The sequence below is a fragment of the Carettochelys insculpta genome, chromosome 2 (assembly GCF_033958435.1).
Source record: "Carettochelys insculpta isolate YL-2023 chromosome 2, ASM3395843v1, whole genome shotgun sequence".
In the NCBI taxonomy this organism is placed as follows: domain Eukaryota; kingdom Metazoa; phylum Chordata; order Testudines; family Carettochelyidae; genus Carettochelys; species Carettochelys insculpta.
Window position 1 is genome coordinate 154,586,139 of NC_134138.1, and position 23,001 is coordinate 154,609,139.

A 23,001-nucleotide genomic window follows, 5' to 3' on the forward strand; every position below is an offset into this window, starting at 1 on the left:
CTCTTTTTCATGTTCCTTCAGCTGTATTTCCTAGGTAGGCCTCAGGGTACATCTCAGGGGTAATCTTCCAACAAACTGAAGAAACTACTTCATTAGACACAAATGCAAATGCCTTCTTCCCCTGCCTTTTTGCCGGTGCAGGATATTGTCCTATTGTATCACCCTGAGAGTCTTTCCCCTAGCAGTAACTGAGGTTTGTCAGTTTCCCCAAAGGGAAAAAGCACAACCTATGCTTCCGGAGATGCCTATATCTCATGTGGTGTGTTGGGGAAAGTAGGCAGCAGTGAGGAAAAAGTTCTCAAACTAGCTCTCCTCTTTGTCTTGGCTGGAAGAGAGGGACCCAGCTGCTCCTTTGCAAAGTGAGTTGCCAGGAAAAGTAAAGCTCTGGGAGCACGGGCAGGGAGTGGACACCTAGCTGGGGAAAGCAGGTCCCAAACCTCCCCCTTCAGATCCCCCTCCTGGAGCCAAGCCCAGCCCACACCACTTGACCATCCCCGTACCACTTAGTGACCCCTCTGTCTGCCAGGGGGGTGGCACGACCCCCACCCTTCCCTGCTGGCCACAGCACCTGCCCTCCCAGGGCAGATAGCCTTGGCCCCAGCCTGAAGCACAGCGCTCCCCAGGCGGGCGGCCCGCCCCAGCCGGGCAGAGACCCAACGGGCTGGACAAGGACCATGCACCGTCCGCGCGCCCGGCAGCGCACCCAGGGACCTTGGCCAGAGCGAGCTCGCGCCGGCCACGGTCCGCGTCCGGCGGGGAGGGGCGGGGCTCCAGCGCGGGGAACGCGAGCTCGCCCCGCCCCCTCCCCTGCTTTTCCGGGGCGCGCGCGCGCGCGCGCTAAGCTCGCTCCCTCGCTCGCGGCCGGAAGCAGCGGCGGAACCGGAAGTGAGGGCGTCGCGGGGCGATGGCGGAGAAGTTCGACTCGCTGGAGGAGCAGCTGGAGAAGTTCGTAGAGAACATCCGGCAGCTCGGCATCATCGTCAGCGACTTCCAGCCCAGCAGCCAGGCCGGCCTCAACCAGAAGCTGTGAGACCCCGCGCGGGCCGGGAGCAGCCTGTGGTGGGGAGGCCCGAGGAGCTGCCTCGGCGGGGGACGGCGAGAGGGCGGGTCCATCCGTCATCGGCCGGAGCTCGGGTTTCGAGCAGCACCCGTCGCGGGGCTGTCAGCCAGCAGCTTTCCAACGTGCAGCTGCGTTGGGTTGGGCAGGGCCGTGCTTACGGCTAATCGAGCAGCCCTGGGGCACCCTGCAGGCTCCTAGTTTTAGTTATCGTGAGCCATGAAACCTTATTATCTAATAAATACAATTGTTAGTCTTTAGGGTGCTACAGAACTTTTTTTTTTTTGAAGCTGCAAACTAACACGGTTGTCCTTCTGAGGCTATTGGCATTTAAATAAACTCCAAATCTGTGACAAATGATCTATATGTAGTGGTGCCAGGTGTGCAGCCCTCAGGAAATACACTGATTTCCAGACCTGTCTACAGTAGGTTCAGGTCTGAGAAATGCCACGGTAATGGTAGTTTGTTGGAAGGCTCTGTGGAGATTACCAGTTTGAAAGAGGCTCACTTACGTACTTGGCATAATGTGGGACTATGTTCCAAAAGCCTAGTATTAGGAGTACAGGGCTGCACATGGAGAAGATGCTATGAGCCTCTCAAGGGAACCTTTCCATTCCATTATTCGTGTGTCTTCTAAGGAGCAACCCAATAGTAGTGAGATCAGTTATACAATTACACTGAGAAAATGTAGAGGAATGTCTGTAACTAGTAATTTGGGTCTGGTTTTATAACCACATGAATTTTCTCTTCCCAGGAATTTTATGGTTACAGGCTTGCAGGATATTGACAAGTGCAGACAGCAACTTCATGATATCAGTGTGCCTTTAGAAGTTTTTGAGTAAGTAACTCTTTCTCTAGGGAGCAAATTCATATATAATCAAGTTGCAGAGAGAGTTAATTTTCAGTGTTAGACATTTCCAGTGCACGGTTTTGTTTTGTTTTGTAAATTTGATTCAAAAACATTCCTTAAGAATCAAACAAATTATGAATTACCCATCCATTTTCAAGTCTGTCTAGTTAGTCATCCTTTGTTATAAAGTTGCATAGCTAGAGGCCGAGAGAGGTGATCTCTGATTCAGTTGACTGGGCACATAACTTTCCATCTTAATGTGACTCTTTAGTTTGAATTGAAATCTTGTTTTAGATAACAGGTGAAAATGAGTTTTGTTTTTATAGGAGTCTCTGTTCTTGTACACCATAATCTTTGCATATATTTACATAATTAGCAATCATCTGTTAATTAGCCCGAAACGCCACCGTGAAGCCTCTAGTGATAGGGTTCCCATGCTACTCCCAAGCTTGGATAGAGGAGGAGGGTTGGTCAGAGGAGCGTTGATGATCTGACTGTGAAACAATATAAATTAAAAGTGGCGCCAGTATGACTGACTGATAAAAGATGCCGGCTTGGACATTGCCTGGATAACCAAAGTCCGCAGCACCCATTGAGTGATCGGGGTTGGGCCAATAAATTGGCTACCAAAAGAAAATTACAACTAACATGTGCTATCCATTGGAATGTGGAACGTCCGAACACTGTCGGCAACTGGAAAGTTCGAGCTGCTTTGAAAGGAGATAGAGAGATGTCAGTGTGATATACTTGGACTGGCAGAGATGCAGTGGACGGCACCGGGAGGGATGTGCAGTTGAAGTCATTTGGTGAGGGAACGAAAGAAAGCACGGGGCAGGAGTTGGATTCCTCCTTATTAAAAGAGCTAGAGGAGCGTTGTTAGGTTACAAATCGGTGCGGTGGTAGTGAGATTTGAAACAAAAATGTTCACCATCTCGTTCATTCAGGTATATGCACCCATGTCAGACAGTAAGGAGGAAGAGGTCGAGGTATTCTGTATACATGTGACAAAGACATTGGAGGAGATACCAAAGAGAGGCATGTTGATTATTGAAGGAGATTGGACCGCAAAGGTCAGAACAGATAATGAAGGTTGGGAGAGAGTTAGGGAAAGGTTGGATGCGGAGAGAGAAATGAACGAAATGAGAAACAACTTGAGTGTGCTGTGGAGCATGAGATGGTGATCTGGAACATGAGATTCCAACAAAAGGACTGTAGGGGGTGGACAAGGCAATCGAATTATGGGAAGCCCAAGAACATGATAAATACGATTTTGATAAGAAGATGAATAACATCAGTACAATACTGCCAGACTTTCCATGGAGCGGATATAGACTCAGACCACAGTCTCGTGATTTCAAACATCAAGATAAAACTCAAGAGAAAGTGTAAGACAAAGTTTAAGAAGAGAAGAGATGTGGCAAGGCTAGACAAAGAAGAAGTAGGGAATGTGTACAGAGCAGCAGTCAAACAGAAGATTAGGAATGGGGCCATAGAGAAAGACCTTGATAAGAGAGTCGAAGGGATAGCCACGGTGATAGAAGAGGCAATTGTGCAGACTGTTCGGGAAGAAGAAAAGATGAATAAGAAGAGGATTACACAGGAGACACTGAAATTGGTCCAAAAGAAGAGAGCAATGTAAATTAGAAGGGATGTTTCTGAGAGGGAAGAACAGCAATACAGAATGAAATGCATTAAGGTATGGAAAGCAGCCAGGAAGGATAAGGTGAAATGGTTAGCGGAGAAGTGTGAGGATATAGAGGGTTATTACGAGGAGTGTAAAACTAAGAAGGTGTATAAGATGATGGAGAGTGTTGATAGAAAGTGGCTGCTGAAGCACATGGTGATCAGAGATGAGAACGTGGACGTGCTCATGAACAATGAGATGGTTGTGCAGTGATGGATGACTATTGTATCGATCTGTGCAAAGCACAGTGGGACCTGAGTGGGATTAACTGAAGAACTAAAAGAGATAGCACTGCCGAGCATCAAGAGTGAGACTGATATTTTGAAGGAGGAAGTAGAAAGGGCAATGAAACAACTAAAGAACAACAGAAGCCCTGAAAAATATAAGATCACGTGAGAGGTGATCAAATATGGTGGAGAAAGCATGATTCAGGAAATATGCTGAATATGTAATTTAGCATGGAAAAAAGGAAAGGCACCTAAAGAATAAACAAGATCCATGCCAGTGACAAAACACAAGAAAGGACGAGTACTGGAGTTCAAGAACTACAAAATGATTGCCCTGACAAGTCATTTAGGCAAGGTGCTGATGATGATACTGATGGAGAGACTGAGATCACAGAAGAACATCTAGCAAACGAGCAAGCAAGATTCAGGAAAGGTAGACGTACCATACAGCAGAGATTGGCACTAAGATTAATAACAAAGAAAGCCCAGTGAAAAAACACCTACGATTGCTTCATTCATTTTCAGAAGGCATTTGATGGTTTAGATCAGGAAGCAACTTGGGCAGTGTTGGAGTTGTATGATATGGATAGTAGACTGATACAGTTGTGAAGGATATCAAGGACAATGCAGACAGCAGAGAGAATGTACGGAGAGATGGGAAGTTGATTTAGAATGAGTAGCGGTATGAGACAGAGATCTGACATCACCGAGTTTCCTTATCATGCACTTAGAGAGAGCAATGGATAAGATCAAGGAAAAGGTCCAAGGGATGAGAATCAACAATTTGAGGTTTGCAAATTATATAGTTATCATTGAAGAAGCTGAAGAGAAGCTAGCAAGATCAGTGCAGGTGCTAAACGTGGGAGGGAAGCGGTATGGACTGATTATGAACATCGATATAACAAAAACAATGGTGTTTGGAGACAAGGAAGGAAGATCAGTGTAGATGGGATGGAACTAGAAAATGTAGAGAAGTTCATGTATCTGGGAAGCAACATAATGTATGATTTGACTGTAAGAAGGAAATAGGGAATGGGATAGCAAAAGCAAGAGCGAGATTGAAGGCGTTTGAATGGATAAGATTGGGGTAAGCAAAGCGATTAGTTTAGGAACAAAGCTGAGCATCTTGAAAACGTGTATTCAGCACCATGTTGTGCAGATGCGAGACATAAGTGATAATGAAAGATTTAAAGAGAAAGATACTGGTATTCGAGAGGAGTTGTTATAGCAAGATCCTGAGAATAGGATGGATGCAGAAAGTCACCAATGAGGAATTATATAGGAAGATACAGCTGAAAGATGGTCTGAAGAAGTGGGTCTGTCCCACAAAAGCTCACCTAATAAACTATTTTGCTAGTCTTTAAAGTGCTACTTGACTGCTTTTTGTTTTGCTACTGTAGATGGTTATACAGTGGAAGTTACAGCTATTCAGGCATATCTGCAGAATGAACAAAAAATCAAAACCCTCATATTCGGTATAATGGACTATTAGAATAGGAGAGGCAGACCCCACAGAGAATGGGTAGATGATGTTGTAGAGTGGTGTGGAGCTAGTCTACAGAAACTAAGCCACCCTGCACTACACAGGGAAAGGTGGAAGGAAGTTTGAGGGAGGCATTGGACACCAATGGGTGCTGAGCCCATTGTTGTAGAAGATGATGATGGTGAAAGATAAGTAAAAGTATAATCAGTGATGCAAAAGTATAGTGCCAGAGCAGTGTGAGTCATCTTATACAAGCACCAGATGTTTGTGTATCACTCTGGCAGGTGCTTCTTGAAAATCCCAGTTTGTGAGCTGCTTACGTAATCTACACAGTAGAATGCATGTTTCAGATGGAGAAACGTAAAGCATATATCGCTTTCTTTTACTTGTAATAGAGCTTCTCATTACTGTATCTAGTGAAGATGAGGGATACCCTATTTTATGTGATATACTTACATGGCATCTTTCATGTTTCCAGATACATAGATCAAGGCCGTAATCCCCAGCTTTACACAAAAGAGTGTTTGGAAAGGGCTTTGGCTAAAAATGAACAAGTAAAAGGCAAAATTGACACTATGAAGGTAAGACAAGTATAATGTATTAAAAGTACAACTAAGTTCTTTATACTAACAGTGGGAACCATATTTGAGAAGTATGTAAACAGTCTCTTCTTTTCTGGTAAAAAAAAATTGTGTGATTCAGATTTCCTTCATTAAATGAGTTGTACTGGAGCTTATCCAGTCTCTTTGTCTTAATTGATAATGCTGCATTCTTTCTTGTAGTTATGGTCTCTAATTCTATGGCAAAAGTTAAAATAAAAAACAGGCTTTCATTTCTATAGTCATGATGACACGTTTTTATCTAATATTTCTATATGTCTGTTCAGAGAGTTGCCAACTCTTGTGAAGTGCTTTGAGATTTATGATGGAAAGTGTGCTATGTAATACCTAATTGGTTTTGTTATTAGTGGTTTTCCATACATACATTCAGTGTCTGATTCCCAAAGCACAGTTGTAATGAACACATTCACCACAAAACTTTCCTAGGAATAGGAAAAACATGAAAGATATTTTATTAGAAATAGCTAATTGGAAATTATATTGTCTTCTGTTACTTGACATTGTTTCCTGTGGGTGACCTAAACAGTTCACTTAGATTCAGGGTTCTGTGTGTTCATTAGGAGAAGAAACTGATGATGGAATTTGGTATCATCCATGCAATCCTCTTTATTTACAAAGAATTTAATTAATCGTATTTTCTTAAACACAGTAGTTCAAGCCTTTTTCAAGCAGCAGTCAGCCCAGAAATCTCTTTAGGCTTTTATCCTGCTCTCAGAGCTTATTCAGATTTTGTCCTTGACTTTCTGCTCCTGTGCTGATTTGTATTTACTTTCTGCTTCCCTCTCTCATACACTGCTGTTAAAGTGGTACCCATTTAAGCCCTTCTACTCGCGTGTGCCTTCTGTGTTGTGGATGGAGACTGCTATTGTTCTCCCTTTTTTTGATTTTTTGTAAAAGAATTGAATATTTTATGGTTTTCCTGAGTGAAGGGCAGATGTAACTGCACCAATTTCAACAAGGTTTAACCCAACCCAAAGCAGTACTTTTTCCTTGTGCGGTGCTGAAGGGATCAAATCAAACCTAACCCGCCCCTCCACTTCAAACACAAGAGTGGAGGGCACTCAATTAGCTTTTAGCAGTAACAATGGTCTCCACTTTTTTCCCCCTTAAATAGAAGTATAGGTTTTTTTGTTTTGTTTTGTTTTTTCCAAATTTTGTTTGGCCTCATTGCATTTGGATCACTGATGCGTAGATAATAGCTACACCTATATGATGGAAAAACTGAATTTTGTTGTTACTAAGATGCATCCTTTGTTTTACTTACCTTCAGTGAGAGATGAAGCACACGTGGCAAATGAAATTTATATGGAATTTGATATTCATTTTAAAAAAAAGTTCTTCAATTAGGAGTTTCTTTTCAATAAGCCTATTACACAATGTTTAATCAGCCTTTACATATTCATCACTGAAAGATATTGAGATCGTTTAGGAAGAGTCAGAAAAAAAACTACTAACAGCAAAAAATCTGTAGCTGTAAAAATAGATTTAAATAAGCACAAAATATAGCAGCACACATTCTACAAAACATAAAGCGATCTCTGGGTTTCAGTGGCCTTTCTTTATCCTTATGATGTAGCCTTACATACTTGTCTTAAGTGCATTATTCTTTTTATCCCTTCTGAAATGGTGGATGTTAGATGCTCTTTTGGGGGAAGAGTTTCAGATTTTGGTGAACTTGTTATGTTCTAGCAGACTACTTTTATGTTTAACTATACAGTTCACATTTCTGATGGAGGTGTGACTGCAGGATGCTATGTGCTGGTTATATCCAGTTATTGCACACCAAAGAACAACTTAAGAGCTTTTCTAAGTTGTGGTGTCTGACATCAGGGCTGGAGTAAAGTTTTAGGAAGTCATAATTGGTTAGTTTTCACAACTCTTTCTCTCTCTTTAAATTAGAGAAACCCTACCCATGTCTCTTGATCCTCTGCGGGAAGAAACTAGCCCTGCTGTACAAGGTTCATCTCTGGTCTCAGGCAGTATCAATCAAACCCCATTTCTTCCTGCAACTCGTAAAGCCTGGCAGGGAAATGGCAATAGAATAGTCAGAACTATTCCTTCTTCCCTTGTGGTGCAGCAAGCAGTTAGTGGATAAGTTGTGGAGCTGCTTCATTAGGGACAGGACAGCAGAAGCTCAGAGGAACTTGGCTCAGCTCAGATTTGTTCTTCAAGTTGCAAGAGTAAAGGCGGGAAGAATGTGTGGAAATGGGGGTGAGGAGTTAATTCAGGGATCTTAGTTTATGAGCTTCAGGATGTGGTTCAGCACACTTCGGATTCATGATCAAGTGCCAGTTTTATTCTTTAATGTTATGGACTTGAGACCCACAAATGGGACATTACTGTATTAGAGCTTATTAAGAGTGCAGTTCTTTATTTTTCTTGAATGTTTGATTACTAATTTACAGATAATACAATATTCTTGAGTTTGCCTCAGCAAATAGTTACAATGCATAAGTATACTTGTGTTTCTGATTTCAATACTGTTCAGTGGGGTTAAGGGGTGGTAGACCTGGTTGACTCTTTTGTAAGACAAGTGTCAGACAGGTATCTGTATTAGTTTGTATCTGCAAAAACAAGAAGTCCTGTGGCACCTTATAGACTAACAGATATTTTTGGACCATAAGCCACATGCATCTGACAAAGCAGGTCTTTGCCCACAAAAGCTTATGCTCCAAAAAAATCTGTTAGTCTATAAGGTGCCGCAGGACTTCTCGTTATTATTTGTAAGTATTTGTTGTTCAGTGAATAACTTACTCTGTTTGACCTGGTTTCAAAGAATGTCCAATAGTTTTATATTCTAAAATCTTTTTTATTCTAGAAATTTAAAAGCCTGTTGATTCAAGAACTGACTAAAGTCTTCCCAGAGGATATGGCCAAGTACAAAGCTATTCGAGGAGAAGACCCACCTCCTTAAGACCGCCTTTAGAATGTTCTAAGATGCTGACCTTTTTTTTTTTTTTTTTTCATGGAACTGACAATCTCCTGTTGGGAGAATACTGAGCTCACAGGAGGGAGAAAGAACTTAAGTCTCTCGACTAGGTATGTTCTTGTATGTCAGGGTTATGGACTGCAAAAGGAGCTTGATTACCACTCTGTTTTTTGCAAACCATTTTGTTTTCCTTCAGACTTCTATGAGTCTGTAGATTGCATCTGAAATGTCCTTTGCTAGGGTGGTGGTCTTTCCACAAAAGATGTTTGGCGGCATTTTTGTGGCTAGCAAGCTATTATACGCAATTTCCCACATTTCTAGAACAGAAAAGCTGTTTTTAAATATAGATTTTGAATCGTTAAGCATCAGAATGTGGGTAAATACACTTCTTTTGGAAGCTAGTTATGCTTGATTATTAAAATAGTCTGTATCATGAGGGAAACAAGAATTGATCACTATTAACTAGCTGCTTCAAATCATTTATAAAAACATGACTGGATGGGATTTTGTTAAATTTCTGCTGAAATGGAAATCCATTGTCAGGAGCTGTACTTTCTTGTAACTTTGTCGTCCACGACCCAAAAGTCCCCTTCAGTCTTGCAAATAGAAGGACTGGTGGTTGAGGACGGAAAAAACCTAAATATTTTCAAGGATGTTCTCCCACCAGTGCTTGCATTTTGTACAGACATGTTTGATGCAGCAACAAATCTTCTGTTAAAAAATTGTATTGCATTTTCTTTGAGGTAAAATATATAATAAACACTTTGAAATGAATTGTGTAGCTAGTTCTTCTAGTATGTTTCTGTTCCAGGTCATCAAAATATATCTTTTTCCAAGAAAAGATTATAAAACTTAGAACAAGGTTCAGAATAATAGAAATTATGTTAGCATGTATAAATTTTTTAAAAATTCATAGACTAGTCTGAATTACACCAAAAGCCAACTTGTTACTTGAGATAAAATACTCTGATTGAAAACAAAAGATTAAAAGTCTCTCATGACATGTAATTTTCTTGCATACAGTGGCATGTATTTAAATGTTTCCAACTAGATTTTGAAACTGTTTCATTTGAGATCAGTAGGTCAGATTTTTACATAGTCTCAGTTACTATTTATTGTAAATGTTCCTTTTTCTGGAAAAGATTAACATGATTATCATGCAGTGGTGCATTGTACATAGTGAAAGGCTAGCTTCACAGGGGAAAAGGCCAGACGCATCGGTTCTTTTACTGTGTCAGGAAAGTGTCCAGGCAAGTAACAGATATGCCTCTTGTTCTAATACTTACCATTTGTGATGGTGATCTGTACATTGAGATTTAATTTGATTGTTGAAGTAATTCAACACAATTTTAAATTCACTTGTTATCACAAAGCAGCTCACTTAGCAGTAGCAGTGTATATGTCGAGAGCACAAAGAGGTGTTATGTTTTGTTGATAGTAGTTTCAAGTGACTTATAAAACACATGAATGTCACATCTGCATGTATTCTGCATATGCTGTGAGTTTACAGTGATTGTTTGTTTTAGTTCCAGTTTATAGTTTTGGTAAACAAACATCAAAGTTTGGTGGTACCCGTTTCCTTAATTAACAGAGGAGATGGTAGGAAAACAGCCTATGTAGGCAGTGCAAGTTACAAATTGCAGTAAGTACACGTAATGTTAAATTATATTCATTTATTTGTAGCCAGATAATCTTTTTTGCTCTATTCTTCCTCAAATGTTTCTATTGTGAATCTGAAACATTTAAGTAAGTTCCCTTTCTGAATTCTTATTCTAATCTATTCCAGTGAGTATTTCTCTTTAACTATGCTGAGAAATTAAACTTACTTACCATCAATAATTTTAAAGATATGTATTGTTTAATTTCAGTCAACTTACCTATTTTCATAAAACTAATAATGGAAATTTAGGGAATGTCATTTTGAAATAACACTTGAATCCAGTTTTTTAAATCAGAGCAGACATCTTTCAGTTTGAAAGTGTTCTCAGAGATGCAATGAATCCAACCCTTGAATTCTGCATCTATTTTGGTTTGTAAAACTGTGGTAAAGAATACAAACATTACATTTTCCACTAACCTGAGAAGGGAGCCTTTTGTTCAGAGAGGTAAATGGTATGTTGTCCCATTTCTCATGACATATTTAATTTTTATTTCATTCTTTCCTTGCATGGTTTAAAAATGCTTTATAAGAGAAAAAGTTGATTATTTTGTATATCCAGCTATCCAGTCTTTTGTTTTGCCACTTATTTGTCATGTTCTCTGGTGGGGCCAAAGTCTAGTTTTTCAATATCTCCAAGTTATGATTTTATAAATAATATTAACTGCAAAAAGAAGAAAACAACATGGCTTAAGTTGCATTTTCTTGTAACTTTCTGAAAAATGTTAGCTCACTGGCTATGTCTAGATTGCTGAGAACTGTCAGCAAAAGATAAGCAAATTGTACAGTTTTGTTGGGCGAGGCTTTTCTGACACAAGGTTAAATATTGGAAAAACACCCTCTTTCGAGACATCTCTTCTTCCACATGGAACAAGATGCACAGGGATGTCAACGGAATGCTCCCAACTGGCAGGTCTCTGCCAACAGATGTGCAGTTCTGGACACGCGCTCTGTTGACAAAACTTCTGTTGACAGATGTCTGCGGTCTAGACATAGCCAATTTTCATATTAAGCATGTTCGTGCCCATCTTTCAACTGATCATTTGTTGAAATAGAATAATAATGCAGTCACTTAATAAAAATACCCTTCAGAACTGCTAATAATTTCTTTAATACATTTCCATAGTTCCAGCACTCTGGAAATCCAATGACAATTGCCTATGAATATTTGTTGACAAATAAGTAGGTATCTAAGATTACATATTTCACCCATTGCCGTGATAGCTGATCACTACGGTCTCCATTTTTCACATGTTAACCATGTGCTCTAATCCAGCAAACTAATTGTAGGGTGAAGTAGCGGTGCTGCCTACCTATATTTAGTTAGGTAACATTTAGCATTGTAAGACCCTGCTTTTAGTTTTTTGTAACTTTAACCAGTTGCACTAAAATTTTCAGCAATAAATGCTTGCCTCAGGCTACATTTTATTTTGAACAAAAATATTCAGTCATTTCAGATAAATGAATACAGGGCAGTTTTTTTTTCTTTGCCAATATTTTTGTAACAAAGAAAAGAATTTAATCCGCTTAGTGCAGAAGTGCTTCATACTTGAGTGTCTCTGGGGCAGAGGCCATCTTTCTGATATATTCGTAACATGTTTTGCTTAAGACAGAATAAATTTGAAAACAGTCAAGCTTTTAGAGTCATATATAAAACATGTCTCTTTCAGGGAGAGAGGCTAAGTTAGTCTGCATTTTTAGACACCTCGAATATTAAAATCTCATGTAACTTTTATACTTTCAAAGTGACATTTAGTGATATTGGCTGTTGAAGTAGTGATTTATGTTGTCAATTCCTTCCTTTAGGATCAATTAAATAATAGAAATCCCCCATGCTTGGATAGCATCGTCTTTTTTTTTTTTTTTGCATGCAATCAGTAATAGTTTCTAAAATGAGCAAGGATAGAGCTTTTAAAATTCCTTTTAACCCATCGGAGTCCTAGTATGTTGTCATTTTTCAAGTGATTATTTTGTAATTCTTCCTGGCTGTGTCTACACTACCACCTTCCTTCGAAGGAAGGTTGGTAATTACGGTGTTAGGAGTTTACTAATGAAGTGCTGCCGTGCATAGGCAGCGCTTCTTTAAGCAAAGTCCCCCCCCGGCAGCAACTCCGAAGTTTTAAACCTTCGAAGTACCAGCACACATCTAGCCACAGCGCACCCGCTGGTGCTTCGAAGTGTCGAGGCAACTTTGAAGTCCCCTTACTCCTCAAAATTTTGAGGTGTGCCGTGGCTAGATGTGTGCCGGTACTTCGAAGTTTAAAACTTTGGAGTTGCCACCGTGGGGAATTTGCTTAATGAAGTGCTGCCTATGCACGGCAGCACTTCATCAGTAAGCTCCCAACACCCTAATTACCATCCTTCCTTTGAAGGAAGGTGGTAGTGTAGACAAGCCCCCTGAAAAATTTATGGGGAGTTGAACCCATTCTCTTTTTGTTCTAGTTACCTTTGGAATGCATCTGAGCATATTCAGAAAAGAATAAATGTTTGTTCTTATCTGAACCTACCTGTCCTTTCCTGTGTAAACTTCAGTTGAATGCAATAATGCTTCAAATTTGGTCTTTGTACATTTTCAAATGGTTTGTTTTTAGAGGTCTAATTTTATGGTCATTTGCCTGTTGCTGTTTTACGCAGTAGGCTGAGTTTTCTGGCTTTCTTTCCATTTTCAAAATACTCTTGTTTAACACACGAGCTAGCCAATTTTATTATTTAACACGAAGAACAACTAGTCTCTGATGAAAAAACAAAATACTCGATTTGAAAATCAAGGCTAAGGCTGCTTGCAATGGTTACCTAATATTTACAAAACTCTACTTATCCTGAATCAAAGCCAACAGTGCATTCTAGTTAATAAGTGGGTGTCCTGAAGAGAGCTACTTACCAGGTTAGTGGTCTTAAAAAGAGTGCACCTAGAATAAGAAAGTGTGTGAGGGCGAATTCTTATGGATGCATTGCATATATTTTTACTTATAAACAACATCACCCCACTGCCTTGTGGGTTATCCTGGAAAGGAGCAAGGCTAAGGGAGTAAACCCTGACAGAAAATCTGGAGGGGAGTCCTAAGGCGGTTCTGTGCCAGCTTCTGGCATTGACCCAGCAACTCCTGCAGCTGAGCTGGTACCAGATGTAGCGGTTATCCTCTCCGTTGGACTATATCAGTAGCCAAGAGGGGAACACTGGTGTCTGGGCAGCCCAGGGTCCCAATAATCGCCCAAGCTCGCGCCTGGAGAGGTACTCCAGCATCGCTAACAGTGTTGAACCAACACAGGAGGTAACAGATACTGGCTATAAGCTCTTGCTCGATTGGCGTAGAGAACGAGCGCCAGGGGTTGCCTCCGACGGTGGGAGAGATCGCCACATCTCACTGGACACTCACCACCCGCCTCAAGCTGGGCAGCCCCCAGCCAATAGGGTACTGTCCCGCCACAGTTCACCTGCCTCACTGGGTGCGTGAGGCTTAAGGTTTCCAAACCTGACAAGTGACCTGAAATCTGAGCACCAGGCAAACCAATAAGAAAATCAACAAGAAAAAGAAACCATCAAAGTTTTAAGCTTGCTTGCTGGAATGTGCGGGCCATGCTGACAGGTCTGACTGAAGATCTTCAGGACATCAGTGACACCCGAAAGACCGCTGTCATCGATGAGGAACTGAAGAGGCTCCAAGTTGACATTGCTGCTCTGCAAGAGACACACCTCGCAGATTCGGGATCTCTATAGGAAAAGGACTACACCTTTTTCTGGCAGGGTAAAGCCCGAGAAGAACCCAGGGAGCATGGTGTTGGCTTTGCCATCAGAAACACCCTTCTACAAATGGTGGAATTAGTCAAGGGTGGATCAGAAAGACTCCTTCAGGTCATACTTCAAACTCACGCTGGTCCTGTCCACCTGATTAGCGCTTACGCCCCAACCCTGTACGCTGCACCGGAAGTAAAAGACAAGTTTTATGACGTGCTTAGTGCTGCCATAGTGCAAATACCTGCTTGCGAACAACTGTACATTCTGGGTGAGCTCAATGCAAGAGTTGGAGCCAATCGTGACTCGTGGCCTTCCCGCTTAGGCCACTTCGGTGTGAGAAAAATGAATGAAAATGGTCAGCGTCTTCTCGAACTTTGCACGTACCACAATCTGTGCATCACACACACATTTTTCCAAACCAAGCCACAGCACAGAGTGTCATGGAGACACCCATGCTCAGAACACTGGCATCAACTAGACGTGGTCATCGCTAGACATGATAACCTCAAAAACATCCTTCTGACACGCAGCTATCATAGTGCTGACTGCGATACAGATCACTCGTTAGTTTGCTCCAAACTCAAGGTGATTCCCAAGAAGCTGCACCGCTCTAAACCAACTGGAAGGCCCTGCATTGATGCCAGAAAGATGGCTAACTCAGAGGGAGCTGAAAAGTTCAGAGTGACCCTCGAGGAGAATCTGCGCAGCAACCCTGGGGGTGCCGATGTGACATCCAGATGGCAGCATCTGAGGGATACAATGTACAACATGGGCTTGTCGGTGTTTGGAAGAAGAGCTAGAAACACAAATGACTGGTTCGAAGCTAACTCCGATGAGATGATTCCAGCCATCAAAAAAAAGCACGCTGCGCTCCTGGAGTACAAACGTTTGCCGAGCCAGAATACCCTGCAAGCGCTCAGAGCATCCAGAAAAACAGTACAGCAGACGGCCAGGCGCTGTGCCAGCAACTACTGGCTCGAGCTATGCAGCAGCATCCAGACCAGTGCTGACTTTGGTAACCTCAGGGGAATGTACAAGAACATCAAGAAGGCATTAGGACCCACCCAGAACAAGATGGCACCTCTGAAATCCAAATCTGGTGATGTCATCGCTGACAAAGCCAAACTGATGGAGCGCTGGGTCGAGCACTACTCCGAGCTGTACTTACGCAAGAACATTGTGGTCGACTCAGCCCTCGATGCCATCGAACTGCTACCAGTAATGGACGAACTGGATCAGGAACCAGCTGTGGATGAACTGAAGAAAGCCATCGACAACACTGCAGTAGGAAAGGCCCCGGGCCAGGATGGTACCACCAGAGGTAATCAAGTGTGCCACAGACACTCTCCTGGAACCCCTACATGAGCTACTGTGCCTGTGCTGGAGAGAGGGAGAGGTTCCACAGGACATGCACAACGCTAACATCATAACCTTGTATAAGAACAAAGGAGACAGAAACAACTGCAACAACTACCGTGGAATCTCCCTCCTAAGCATCACTGGTAAACTTCGCTCACGTCATCCTCGGCAGAATCCAGAAGATTGCTGAGAGGGTGTATCCTGAATCACAGTGCGGATTCCGCGCAGAGAGATCTACCGTCGACATGGTCTTCTCTCTGAGGCAGCTGCAGGAGAAATGCTGGGAGCAGAGGAAGCCACTCTATATTGCCTTCATCAACCTAACCAAGGCCTTCAACTTGGTCAGCAGGGATGGACTGTTCAAACTGCTCCACAAGATAGGATGTCCGCCACGGTTACTCAAGATGATCCAGTCTTTCCACGAAGACATGAGAGGAACTGTCCAATACGATGGCACGTTATCGGATGCTTTCAGCATCAGGAGTGGCATCAAACAGGGATGCGTCCTTGCTCCGACATTGTTCGGGATCTTCTTCGCACTCCTCCTTAAACACGCCTTTGGATCTTCAACATAGGGCATCTTTTTGCACACAAGATCTGATGGGAAACTGTTTAATCTTACAAGGCTGAAAGCTAAATCTAAGGTGCGGGAAGTCCTCATCAGAGATATGCTGTTCGCAGATGACGCTGCTGTCATGTCACACACAGAAGACCAGCTTCAGAAGCTGCTGGATCGGTTCTCCAAAGCATGCAAGGACTTTGGGCTCTCCATCAGCCTAAAGAAGACAAATGTACTTGCTCAGGACGTTGCTGATTCTCCATCAATCAGCATTGACAACTATACATTAGAGGTAGTCCACGAGTTCATTTACCTTGGGTCCACCATCACTGACACCCTGTCCTTGGAGACTGAGCTAAATAGGAGGATTGATAAAGCAGTCACAACTCTGTCCAAACTCAGCGAGAGAGTGTGGAATAACAACAAGCTGTACACTCATACCAAAGTGCAAGTCTACAGAGCCTGCATCCTCAGCACCCTCCTTTACAGCAGCGAGACTTGGACCCTGTACGCCCGCCAGGAAAAGAGGCTGAATGTCTGTCTGTCTTCCACTTGCGCTGCCTCAGGCACATCCTTGGAATATCGTGGAAGGACAGAGTGTCCAACACTACCATCCTTGAGCAAGCTGGAATCCCAACTATGCACACCCTCCTCCGGCAGCTGTGGCTCCGCTGGCTTGGCCACATCCACAAGATGAATGATGGAAGGATCCCAAAAGACATCCTGTATGGCGAGCTAGCCTCTGGCAAAAGACCTCCCGGACATCCCCAGCTGCGCTACAGAGATGTTTGCAAGAGAGACCTCAGGAAAGTAGACATCAAGCCAGACAGCTGGGAGGAGCTGGCAGACAATTGCAGCAGATGGAGGCAGGAACTATACAAGGGCCTTCAGAAGGGTGAGTTGAGGATCAGACATCTAGCAAAGGAGAAGCGAGCCCACAGAAAGCACAGCAAGGACCTGCCAAACACCCATTACATATGCAACAGATGCAGCAAGGACTGTCACTTTCGTGTGGGTCTTCACAGTCACAGCTGACGCTGCAAATGAGGATGCCAAACGGAACTATGGAGGGCGCGATCCATAGTCTGCGTAGACTGAAGGATGCTACTGCTACTACTTAGAAGGAAATTCATACCTTAACTCATTTGTGTGAGCAGCTTAAGTACAATGAAATGTGTGTATCATTGCAAGTTGGTGTAATTACATTTTGGAAAATTACCTTATCCAGGAGGTGTATGTTGAATTTGAAAGCTGAAAATTTTTTATTTAAAATTACAAGCTCAGAGGTCATTGTGGCCTTAACTACAGAGAAGTTTTTACACTTGCCTCCAGCCAAGGTAGATAGACTTCAGTAGGTGATTTAAACCAACAAGCAGAATATCTTGGTGTAAATTGTGATAGTTTTCCAATTTTTTGTCATTAATTTCCTAAAACCTAAACGCTTTTTCATTGCTGATTTAATATGCAAGATGTTAATTTAAAGCTGACTGAATTTTTTACACTAAATTTAACACCACTTTTGTTAACCAGGAGGATACAGAGTATGTATTTATAACATTAATTCATCTTCTTGATTTCTGAAGATTTCATTATTAAATTTACAAGGTATTTTAAAGTTTTATTTAAGTAATAAAAATGTGCTGGATATATATAACAGATGAAACACTCTTTCTGCACATCAGAGGTGTAAGTACTGACATTTGAACTAAAATATTAGCATTCGCTCAATTATGAAGACTGAAATTTATGAAGTTTGATCTCTGTCACACGCGCGCACACACAAAATCCACGTATATAAAAATACCATTTCACTAAGTACTTAAAGTTCTTGATGAGGTCTCATTGATTCAATAGGTCTTTGTATTTATTTAAGTGCTGACTAGATTATAGTATGTTTATGGCTTAACATCAAGTTGCCATACATTCAAATTTAGCTGCAAAAGAATTTTTTTAGCTAAAAACCTTACTATAAACTGCTGTATTTATGCAAACAGTGGATTTTTCTGTGCTGTCTCCAACTGTTTAAATATTCTGAAGTCTTTGCAAAAACATTCTCTCCTTTTTGCCTTCAGAGTAAATCTGGTAATTTTCACATCAAACCCATTACACCAGCCAAAATTATAGGAAGCTTCCTTCAATGTAACTGCAGAGAAAGACACTTCTTGATAATAGGTTTATATATTGCCAGCAATGCTTCAGGCGCACAAGTTTCCAAGTAGTTTTCAAAAGACTATCTGAAAATCTATAAGAAAATACAGAAATGTCCTGCCTGCGGAATAGGAGCTACTCTGTTAGGGCTTATCAGTTATAATATACATGTCTGCCATCAGTCAAATTTTGCCCTGTCCCCTCCTCTATTCCATGAGGCAGTACTTAGGGATTATCATGTAGCTGGAAGGGTTGGGGGGTGTATGAGTGCACTAAAAATGCACCCACCTACCCTCTACAATGTGTTGTTGCCAGCCCTGTAAGACCTCTCCAAGAGCAGGAGTGATCAATAAGGGCAAATTTCAAGTAGTATGACCTGTTTCGAAGTGGTGTTCTCCCTTTAAGGACTCCTCCCACCACTTTCTAACAGTCGAAACAGATTCCAGCTCCACTGGTACACATTTCCCTTCCAGCATGTCCTGTCAGAATAGGCATTGCACAAGTATCTAGACAATACTCCACCCTCTGGCATGTAACAATTGGCTGGGCAGCAGCTCTGCCTCTGGAAGCTTTGTTGCATGATATAGGCCACTTTGTTTCTAGGGTGTGTTTTCAGAAATCCTGGAAATGCTAAGAAGAAACAGCAGCCTTTTCCACTCCTCAGAGAACTTAAAAATTTGTCTGTGCTCTGAGGGTCCTAAAGTTCTGCATTAACAACAGTTCTGAGGCAGAAGGAGTGGCCACGAGTATTCCTCTGGCCCAACTGTTGGCCAGCTAACTGGAACCTGAGAGCAAGACCAATGTTGCTGTGAGTCAGACTGGAGTGTGTGATACCCACTTACCTTCTGAACCGATGGAAGAAGCAGCCAAGCCTCCTTTGAGTCACCACTGGGCAAAACAAACAAAGAAGATGTTACTACAGTAAATAACTTTTATAGCAAATGGAAATCATGAGGATTGTAATGGGGTAGGAACAGACCTGGAGTTGTATAAATCTAAGATGGGACTTATAGTAATTTATTTTTCTGAAAGTCTTTCAGCTGACCTGGCTAGGGCCTTTGAGAATCCCCTAGGATAGTGTGGAACGATATGCCCGCTGAGTGTGAATTTCTGATGCATCAGCTGATTTTGTACTTGCTTCACACAGAGATCTCAAGCAAAGACCTTGAGCAAGCGTGGACCCTCTCATGGTGTGGATTCACAATGTCCATTTTCCACAGGTGGCTGTAAAATGAGTTAGGTCATCTGATTAATAAAACATTTGTGTTAGTATTTTTCATTCTAATTGTGACCCTGTGTGTCATACTAGTCTTAGTAAAAGACATTATAACCACTAGTCATATCATGACAGGAAGCACTGTTAAAATAAAATCGCATCTCCAGAGAAATTGGGAGCTTCAGAGGCATGAACCTTCTTTTTCAAGCAGCCAAAAAACATTGTAATTCATTAAATAGAAGGCCAATAACAGCTTTGGTTTCAGAGCAGAATACTTACATGGTGCACAAACCAGTGTGAATATCTTAGGCTATGTCTACACTACAGTGATCCTGCAAAACAAATTCTTTCAGAAGAGATAGTCCAAAAAAAGCTTCTTTTGAAAGAGCACATTCGCAGACAAAAAATCAGATTGAAAACATTGATCTGCTCTTTCGATAGAGAACGGCTACGCACCCCCATCTCTTCCAGAAGAAGGGGCCAGCGATCAAAAAATCAGGTGCCATGAGGACATATCTTTCAAAAAAAAGGTCCCTGAGGTTTCCACATTTTTTTTTTCCCTGAAAGAATCTTTCCAAAGAAAGCACTCTTCCTCATCCAGAGAGGAAGAGGTCTGCTGGAAAAAAGGCCAGGTTCTTCCAATTTAATGTTGAAAGAGTGCATTTTATGTGTAAATGCTCCATGGGATTTTTTGAAAGAGCTCTGGCTTTTTTTAAAGAACGTGCTAGAGTAGAAGTAGCTTTAGAGAAATACATGTTACTTCACATGTGATGCATACCAAAGGGCAGATTTGGTGGATATCCAGCAGCTTTCCAAACACAATAGTGGTTTTAAGTACGTCTTATCAGTGATAAGTATTTTATGTAAATATGCGTGGAGCCTAAAAGACAAACTGGTTGTTGAAATATCCAGGGTCTTTAGAGCTATTTTCAGGCATGGTTGCGTGCCTTGAAATTTACAAACTGATTGGGAGAAAGAATTCTGAAACCTTTAAGCAAATCATTAAAGTAACATGTCCACTCATTTGTTACTTTGATTTCATCATTAGTTGTGGGGTTGTTGAACAAAACTTTTAAGCCTGAGACATATTTTACAGCCCACTCCACCTTTCGCCACATTGTAACTCTTTATATACTCCAGTAACACATCAGTGGAAATGCTCACAGAACAAAATACAGACATTTTCATTTTAGCCCCTTCAATTCTCTGACAGTAGAGAAAATGGTTATAGAAAAAGTTTTAAAATGAAGCAGCTTGTTTTTTTAGATAGATACTTCTCTAAAACAAGAAAAGCAAAGGATCATTTGAAAAGTCAATGAGCAAATGTTTATCACTGAAGATTCTGTAGGGGAGACGATTATTGTTTTTCAACACTGTGGAGAGGTACAAAAATTTAACCCTCACCAGGATAGGATTTACAGGATTGAAAACATTCTAGCAAAGAGAGGAAAGGGTCAGGACAGAAGTGGCTACTGGTGAAAGGGTTGGAGACGCCTAATAAATTTGTAAGGTGGAACATATTTTCAACTGTGACACTTAGATTTGAAAGAGAACCATTGTTCCTGTAAATACAGGGGTGAAGGAAAATGAATGATAGAGTTTTTATACTCTTTTGTGCAGTGATGCCAGCTCAGAGTTTTTTCCCCCAAAACACCAGCATGAACTTTGCAATACAGCAGATTAAACCCTTGCATTTTGCAGGGATCTGAGAGGTGTGGGTGATGGAAATATAATACTTTCACAGCAGAAACAGTATTAGTAAAGCTACCCGCTCCTGAAATTGCCTAGGAGAGAAGAAATGGAGTTTCAGCCTGTCACAAGGCTATTATTTCTCTGTACCAGAATTACAGGGTTATATGACTAATACTGTGGCTGATCATCTACGGGGAGTACCGGAGTCAACTATCCCCTATTCTTTATACTTTTTGTGTATGCAGGGATCTAGATAATGTATTGAATTGGCCTCCAATTCCAGTGTCAACTAAAGCCCCCTCTCAACAGACATCTATACACAGAAATTGTAGCACACCAGTTGTTGGGGGACTGTATTGTTTTGCTTTGTCCCTTGCTGAGGATAGATCAATGATTTTGCCACCATCGTGTATGATAAATAGTATATCCAAGTCAGTAAATGCTACAATAATGCTGTCACCATGGAAATAAAGTTGGAGCGGAAGTGATGCATCTCATTATGCTTTTGGCAAAGTGATCATCAAACTGCAGTACTTCCTGGAAAGAGATTTAAAAAAAACAATATGCTACATGGACCTGGAAAATTGTAAAGACCCACCCATCTACAGAAACTCACATATAAACTGATGCACAAAACATAGCCATGTCTCCTTAGCTTTTCTGACTAAAGTGGTGGGTTACTCACTGGGCCTTACATCATAAGAACATAAGAATGGCCATACTGGGTCAGACCAAAGGTCCATCCAGCCCAGCATCCCATCTGCCGACGGTGGCCAATGCCAGGTGCCCCAGAGAAGGAGAACAGAAGACAATGATCAAGTGATTTATCTCCTGCCATCCATCTCCTGCCCTTGTTCTGATGGCTAGGGCACCATACTTTATCCCTGGCTAATAACCATTTATGGACCTAACCTGCAAAAATTTATCAAGCTCTTTTTTAAACCCTAATAGAGTCCTGGCCTTCACAGCCTCCTCGGGCAAGGAGTTCCACAGGTTGACTGTGCACTGTGTGAAGAAAAATTTCCTTTTATTAGTTTTGAACCTACTACCCATCAATTTCATTTGGTGTCCCCTAGTTCTTGTATTACGGGAAAAGGTAAATCATTTTTCTATATTCACTTTCTCCACACCATTTATGATTTTATATACCTCTATCATATCGCCCCTCAATCGCCTCTTTTCCAAACTGAAAAGTCCCAGTCTCTCTAGCCTCTCTCCATATGGGACCCGTTCCAAGCCCCTAATCATCTTAGTCGCCCTTTTCTGAACCTTTTCTAATGCCAATATATCTTTTTTGAGGTGAGGAGACCACATCTGCACGCAGTACTCAAGATGTGGGCGTACCATAGTTTTATATAGGGGAAGTATGATATCTTTTGTCTTATTATCGATCCCTTTTTTAATAATTCCTAACATCCTATTTGCCTTATTAACTGCCGCCGCACACTGCGTGGATGTCTTCAGAGAACTATCCACTATAACTCCAAGATCCCTTTCCTGATCTGTCGTAGCTAAATTTGACCCCATCATGTAGTACGTGTAATTTGGGTTATTTTTTCCAACATGCATTACCTTACACTTACCCACATTAAATTTCATTTGCCATTTTGCTGCCCAATCACTCAGTTTGCTGAGATCTTTTTGTAGTTCTTCACAATCCCTTTTGCTTTTGACTGTCCTGAACAACTTGGTGTCATCTGCAAACTTTGCCACCTCACTGCTTACCTCATTTTCTAGATCATTGATGAACAAGTTGAACAGGATCGGTCCCAGGACTGACCCCT

General features: G+C 41.6%; 1 protein-coding gene across 1 annotated transcript; it reads left to right on the forward strand.

Annotated features, from left to right (window-relative positions):
• Positions 1-865: 865 nt before the first annotated feature.
• MED10 (mediator complex subunit 10) lies at positions 866-11,678 on the forward strand. Its single transcript, XM_074985974.1, has 4 exons — positions 866-1,026; positions 1,812-1,895; positions 5,780-5,882; positions 8,740-11,678. The coding sequence occupies exons 1-4, from the start codon at positions 905-907 to the stop codon at positions 8,833-8,835; spliced, it is 405 nt and encodes a 134-aa protein (XP_074842075.1). The 5' UTR covers positions 866-904; the 3' UTR covers positions 8,836-11,678.
• Positions 11,679-23,001: the final 11,323 nt, after the last annotated feature.

Coding starts and splice junctions, on each gene's coding strand:
- MED10 (XM_074985974.1), top strand. CDS start 905: ATGGCGGAGAAGTTCGACTCGCTGGAGGAGCAGCTGGAGAAGTTCGTA. Junction 1,896..5,779: donor GTGCCTTTAGAAGTTTTTGA/GTAAGTAACTCT, acceptor TCATGTTTCCAG/ATACATAGATCAAGGCCGTA. Junction 5,883..8,739: donor GCAAAATTGACACTATGAAG/GTAAGACAAGTA, acceptor TTTTTATTCTAG/AAATTTAAAAGCCTGTTGAT.